Source organism: Pangasianodon hypophthalmus, chromosome 26, assembly GCF_027358585.1.
Source record: "Pangasianodon hypophthalmus isolate fPanHyp1 chromosome 26, fPanHyp1.pri, whole genome shotgun sequence".
Classification (NCBI taxonomy): domain Eukaryota; kingdom Metazoa; phylum Chordata; class Actinopteri; order Siluriformes; family Pangasiidae; genus Pangasianodon; species Pangasianodon hypophthalmus.
Window position 1 is genome coordinate 20,351,042 of NC_069735.1, and position 6,541 is coordinate 20,357,582.

At 42.1% G+C, this 6,541-nt stretch overlaps 1 protein-coding gene across 2 annotated transcripts; it reads left to right on the forward strand.

Annotated features, from left to right (window-relative positions):
* Nucleotides 1-463: 463 nt before the first annotated feature.
* On the forward strand, nt 464-6,163 carry LOC128317533 (serine-aspartate repeat-containing protein I-like). 2 transcript variants are annotated; one of them, XM_053229761.1, is made up of 7 exons: nt 464-954; nt 1,040-1,208; nt 1,282-1,499; nt 1,595-1,666; nt 1,744-1,910; nt 2,253-2,504; nt 2,631-6,163. In XM_053229761.1, exons 1-7 carry the CDS (start codon nt 663-665, stop codon nt 5,988-5,990), a joined length of 4,530 nt encoding a protein of 1,509 aa, XP_053085736.1. In that variant the 5' UTR covers nt 464-662; the 3' UTR covers nt 5,991-6,163. The 2 variants fall into 2 exon arrangements, with proteins under 2 accessions (XP_053085736.1, XP_053085735.1); XM_053229760.1 differs by having other exon boundaries at nt 466-954; nt 2,604-6,163.
* Nucleotides 6,164-6,541: the final 378 nt, after the last annotated feature.

Below are 6,541 nucleotides of genomic sequence, written 5' to 3' on the forward strand. Positions count from 1 at the left end.
GCACCGTGCCCTCTCTGTGGCGTCTCATTCCGAAATGTCCGCCAACATCTTATAAAGCTCCATAAAGTACTCAACAAAATGGAGCTCAGGATCTTGCTGCAGTACACATCTGGCACGTAAGTTGTCTTCTTATAAAATCAGACCTGAATCCTCAACATTTTCAAATGGTATAGATTAACATAACTGCAAATAATAATAAATGTCTTTTTGTCTGTGATTTTAAGGTATAATGGCCTCAATGATTGCCCTATCTGCAAAAGGTCTAACTTTGTCCGTTTAGATAAACACATGAAACTATGCCATTCAGATATGACAGTAAGTATTGTCATTTATAACTTAAGTGCACTAATGCCCTGGGATGATGAGTTCATTGTTTTGAACAATGCACACTTTTTTTTTTAATTTTTATACCTTTTATTAATGTTGGTTGTGTGTCTGAATATCAGTGACTGATTTAATATCATTCTGGTACGAAATCTGAGGGGAGCTTGTTTCCAATTGTGAAAGGTCAGCTTTCATTATGGTTGTTTTATTCTTCGCTTCAGGAAGTGCAGCAGAAGGAACTTCTTACGAAAGCTAAAAAACAGACAAATCTTTTGGAACTGAAAACAGTACGGGCCAAAAATCCATCCCCTCCCTTGGTTAGTACCCTCGATGTGGAGATGTTGGCCGAGTCAGATGATGAAACAAGCTCCCCTCAGCAATCGATTATGGCACAGAAGGATGTCATTACACACCAGGTTGCTCCCCACCAAGGACCAGAGGAAGGAGACACCAGAGAGAGGGAGGACACTGCTCCAACCACACAACCAAACTGCAAGGGCTGCAAGGTACAGAAAGCAGTTGTCAAACAACTGAAAGAAGAGATAAACACATTAAAAAATAAAAACCCATTCCCCCTGCGGAGAAAATATGAGAGAAGGAATACTGTACAGACAGAACTTCCAGTTTTTGGTAAGTTTGTCATGGACTCCCTCTGTCTCTCTTGTTCACCTTGTGATGTCAAGCTTATAATCGCGTGAATTTTCTTTCGGTGCAGAAAAAGTCCTTCAGACCTGGCTTAATCATATTGAAGGCGTCACGTATCGCCAGAACGAGAACGCACGCCAGAGAGTCACACGTGTGCGATCCTGGTTGGCTTACATGAGTGATGGAGGGGTGCCAACCATGGATTTTGCTTTCTTATCAGACCCCAGCAAGCTTATAAAGTAAGTATAGATTTCACAGGTCAACATTTTAGAATAATTAAGAATTAATGTGCCTTTCTCACTTTCCTTACAGCTGGGCGCACTCTTTGAGGAATTTTGCTGTAACAACACAAAGAATATACATAAGCGATGTGAGGTCTTTCCTGAAATTTCTCCTTGAAGCACGACTGGACACTGTGAGAGCCTCTAAAAAGAAATTGAAGGGGGCAATTTTCAGCCTAGACAGGCTTCGGAGGAAACTAACGAGCAGGCTTGTTGTACACAAACAAGCTGTTAAGGCCAAAAAATCAAGTAATTGCTTTTTGTGTTTCTTCACTTTTTTATATTTCATGGTATGTCACTTGTAATGTAGAATGCTTTTTCATGATGTTTTAATTACATTTCAGAAAACATTCTGGATGCAGTACACATACAGACCTTCCTGGAAAAGGCTAGACGAGCAATACCGAATGCTTTAGGTAGGACACATTGGTTATGAAAACATTGCCTCTTTTAGGAGTCCCTGTACATTCATACCCTTTGTTTCATCTTCCAGTCACTCTGGAGCAAAATCCCCTGCCACAAAACCTTTACCACCTATTTGGCCTGTTGTCAGGGTTCATAATTTGCCTGACAGGGCACCGTAGGGGAGTCTTGTTGGGAATGGAGGCAGAAGAAGTCCACGCTGCACCTAAAGACAAAAATGGACGTCGAGTTATTATGGTAAGCTTTCACCTTTTACTGAATTGTCTGTTTTCCTACATATAACTTTTATGGGTATGTGAGATGAAAACATCTGTGTTCATTCCAAAGTATAAAAAAGAAACAGTACTTAAAGTAAATTTAGGGAGTAACATTTTTCATTTGGAATTGCATTTCCAAAATATAAATAGTATCCCCTAAACTGAGGAATTGATGGAATTATTCCTTTTTAAATGGTCATCTTGCTTGTCAATGGCACACACAGAGAATATCTTTTGGAAACTTTCCAGCTTTTTGGGAATGTTAATGTAGGTATTATTTATAATTTGTCCCTTGCTTTGTGTCATGTCTTTCTTTTCACAGGTGGCAAAACACAAAACATCCTCAAAATATGGCCATGCCCTTGTCCCTTTGGAAAAGGAGGAATATGTCTGGTTTGCCAGGTTTTTATATCATAGGCACAAATATCCTATGGGCGAGTCCAAATTGTTTTTTGCAAACACAAATGGGGGTCCATTCTCCCGCTTAGCAGGCACTTTCCAGGAGTGCTGGAAGGAGTTTGGGCTGCCAGGAAAACCAACATTTGGCCTCATACGAACAAGCATCAGCACCTATGTAAGACTTGTTTCATTTAAAAATTGAACGTTATATTATCATTTTAATTTTGAGTACTAATTTGTTACCTCTCTGTATTGTGCACATGATGCGTTTCAGGTTGGCCGTGAACTGGATTACAAGCAGAAGGAGCAGGTACGGCGACTCATGTGTCACAGCACAGCAGTTGCTGAGGTGTTTTATGAAGCCAACCAAAACCTGACAGATGCTTTCAAGTCCCGCCGGGCCACGGCAACAGCTGTCCAGAAGCAGACCAACAATCCTAGGGAAGGAAGGGAGGAAGATGAGGACATGCACAGAAGTAAGAAAAGATGCATCTCCAAGACACGCATGAGAAATTACAAAGGTGACAAGAAATATCCCGAAAGTGACATCAAGGACACCAGTACTGAAGACAGTGATGACACCACAGAAGAAACAGAGGAGGAGGATGAGGACAGAATAAGGAGGAAGGTTGCTGGCAAGACAGATGACAAACATGATAAATATCCCAAAAGAAACCTCAAAGACACCAGTACTGAAGACAGTGATGACACCACAGAAGAAACAGAGGAGGATGATGAAGATGACAGAATAAGCAGGAAAGTTTCTGGCAAGACAGATGACAAACGTGACAAGAAATATCCTAAAAGAGAGACCAAAAGCACCAGTGTTGACAGCAGTGATGACACCACAGAAGAAACAGAGGAGGAGGATGATGAGGACAGAATAAGCAGGAAAGTTTCTGGCAAGACATGCAAGACAGATGACAAACGTGACAAGAAATATCCTAAAAGAAAGACCGAAGGCACCAGTGTTGACAGCAGTGATGACACCACAGAAGAAACAGAGGAGGAGGATGATGAGGACAGAATAAGCAGGAAAGTTTCTGGCAAGACATGCAAGACAGATGACAAACGTGACAAGAAATATCCTAAAAGAAAGACCAAAGGCACCAGTGTTGACAGCAGTGATGACACCACAGAAGAAACAGAGGAGGAGGATGATGAGGACAGAATAAGCAGGAAAGTTTCTGGCAAGACATGCAAGACAGATGACAAACGTGACAAGAAATATCCTAAAAGAAAGACCGAAGGCACCAGTGTTGACAGCAGTGATGACACCACAGAAGAAACAGAGGACAGGATAAGGAGGAAAGGTGCTGGCAAGACACGCAAGACAGATGAAAACAGCAACAAAGAAATAGTTGTGATACTGGACAGTAACGAAGAAGACCAGACACAAGACAAAGACAAGAAGGATGAACAAAACAACAAAGATACCTCAAGTATTCGAAAGGATGACGCAGGACGTAGTACAGATTCATTCCCGCGTTCAGTAATTTTCCATTCCACTAATCCTCCGCCGAGTCACAGGAGAACCAGGAGCATATCCCAGCGAGCTCGAGGCAAAAGGCTGGGGACAGCCTGGACGGGGTGCCAACCCATCACAGGGCGCAATCGCCGACCCACTCGCACACCCCTTCACACACTACAGAAGATTGGGAAATGTGGGAGAGGAAACCAGAGTCATAAAGACAATGACAAAGATGAACAACACACTGATGCAGACATGCCAGGTGAAGGAAAGGACAAAACCAGGAACAGAACAGACACAGCTGATGGAGACAAAGATGAACAGCAACATGCTGATGCAGACATGCCAAGCGAAGGAAATGAGATGGGGCACAGGAAAGACACAGCTGATGGAGACAAAGATGAACAGCAACATGCTGATGCAGACATGCCAAGCGAAGGAAATGAGACGGGGCACAGGAAACACACAGCTGATGGAGACAAAGATGAACAGCAACATGCTGATGCAGACATGCCAAGCGAAGGAAATGAGACGGGGCACAGGAAAGACACAGCTGATGGAGACAAAGATGAACAGCAACATGCTGATGCAGACATGCCAAGCGAAGGAAATAATGAGACGGGGCACAGGAAAGACACAGCTGATGGAGACAAAGATGAACAGCAACATGCTGATGCAGACATGCCTATTGAAGGAAATAATGAGACGGGGCACAGGAAAGACACAGCTGATGGAGACAAAGATGAACAGCAGCACATTGATGCAGACATGCCAATTGAAGGAAATAATGAGATGGGGCACAGGAAAGACACAGCTGATGGAGACAAAGATGAACAGCAACATGCTGATGCAGACATGCCAAGCGAAGGAAATGAGACGGGGCACAGGAAAGACACGGCTGATGGAGACAAAGATGAACAGCAACATGCTGATGCAGACATGCCAAGCGAAGGAAATGAGACGGGGCACAGGAAAGACACAGCTGATGGAGACAAAGATGAACAGCAACATGCTGATGCAGACATGCCAAGCGAAGGAAATGAGACGGGGCACAGGAAACACACAGCTGATGGAGACAAAGATGAACAGCAACATGCTGATGCAGACATGCCAAGCGAAGGAAATGAGACGGGGCACAGGAAAGACACAGCTGATGGAGACAAAGATGAACAGCAACATGCTGATGCAGACATGCCAAGCGAAGGAAATAATGAGACGGGGCACAGGAAAGACACAGCTGATGGAGACAAAGATGAACAGCAACATGCTGATGCAGACATGCCTATTGAAGGAAATAATGAGACGGGGCACAGGAAAGACACAGCTGATGGAGACAAAGATGAACAGCAGCACATTGATGCAGACATGCCAATTGAAGGAAATAATGAGATGGGGCACAGGAAAGACACAGCTGATGGAGACAAAGATGAACAGCAACATGCTGATGCAGACATGCCAAGCGAAGGAAATGAGACGGGGCACAGGAAAGACACGGCTGATGGAGACAAAGATGAACAGCAACATGCTGATGCAGACATGCCAAGCGAAGGAAATGAGACGGGGCACAGGAAAGACACAGCTGATGGAGACAAAGATGAACAGCAACATGCTGATGCAGACATGCCAAGCAAAGGAAATGAGACAGGGCACAGGAAAGACACAGCTGATGGAGACAAAGAAGAACAGCAGCACATTGATGCAGACATGCCTAGTGAAGGAAATAATGAGATGGGGTACAGGACAGACACAGCTGATGGAGATGAAGACAAAGAACATGTTGATGCAGACATGCCTAGTGAAGGAAAGGACAAGATCAAATTTACAAACGAGACTGATGGACTTAATGAAATGGATATGGGATGCAGCACAGAGAAGACCGACAATCACATAAACATAGACTTGCCAAAAGATAAGAATGTTACTTCCTCTCTCAATCAGACTGAACAACACACACAAGAAGTCACCCAACCATCCATACCCCAAAAGCGTAAGAAAACCCTTTTGAAGAATTCAACCCTCCGCAAATGTGCCCGAAAAATTTCCAGTGATGAAGAGTCACCTGTCAAAGAAAAGTCATTGGTGTCACCTCGCAGACTCCGGAAGAGGGCAGGTGGATTAAGCCCAGTTGCTGTAGCCAGGATGCATAGAGCACTGAAAATACTTGCAAGAAAAAGGGGACAAAAAAATTAGGGCCTAAAATAAATTCATTCATGTTTCTCATAAACTCAACATTACTGATAATAAGAAATTAAAGAAAAGCAGGGAAAGTTGTTCAGTCGGATTGTTATTGATGCTCAATGGTCTGTGATTTTTGTTTTATTTACAAATTAGGAATATATATATATATATTTTTTTTTAACTAATTCAGGATAAAAGACTTGAAACTTTTGTTTTAAAGGAAGTGGAAAATGTTCATTTTCCTGTTTTAAAAAAAAAAAAAAAAAAAAAAGTTTAATTTGTAATTAAAAAATATACATAATGGTTTTGTATTGGAGAAACAAAAGCAAAAATAAATTCTTTATTTTGTATTAATAAATGTGTTGAAAAGAGTATTATTGTTCTGGCATTTGCTACATTTTAATAATTCAATTTAAAAGTATTTAGCTGTAAGCACTGCAGAAATTGTGATCATAGAACCTGATAAGTGATGGGAGAGGATTATCTCTTTTGTTACTGTACCTCACTAACATACATAAATGATGGGAACATTTAGTTCTGTGTCTCATAGATTATGAAGTAAT

Bases quoted from the DNA above. Each gene is read 5' to 3' on its own strand.
- LOC128317533 (XM_053229760.1), top strand. From the start codon at position 663: ATGTTGGCCGAGTCAGATGATGAAACAAGCTCCCCTCAGCAATCGATT. The intron at 1,911-2,252 runs GTAAGCTTTCAC...TTCTTTTCACAG, and splicing joins ATGGACGTCGAGTTATTATG to GTGGCAAAACACAAAACATC. The intron at 2,505-2,603 runs GTAAGACTTGTT...GATGCGTTTCAG, and splicing joins GAACAAGCATCAGCACCTAT to GTTGGCCGTGAACTGGATTA.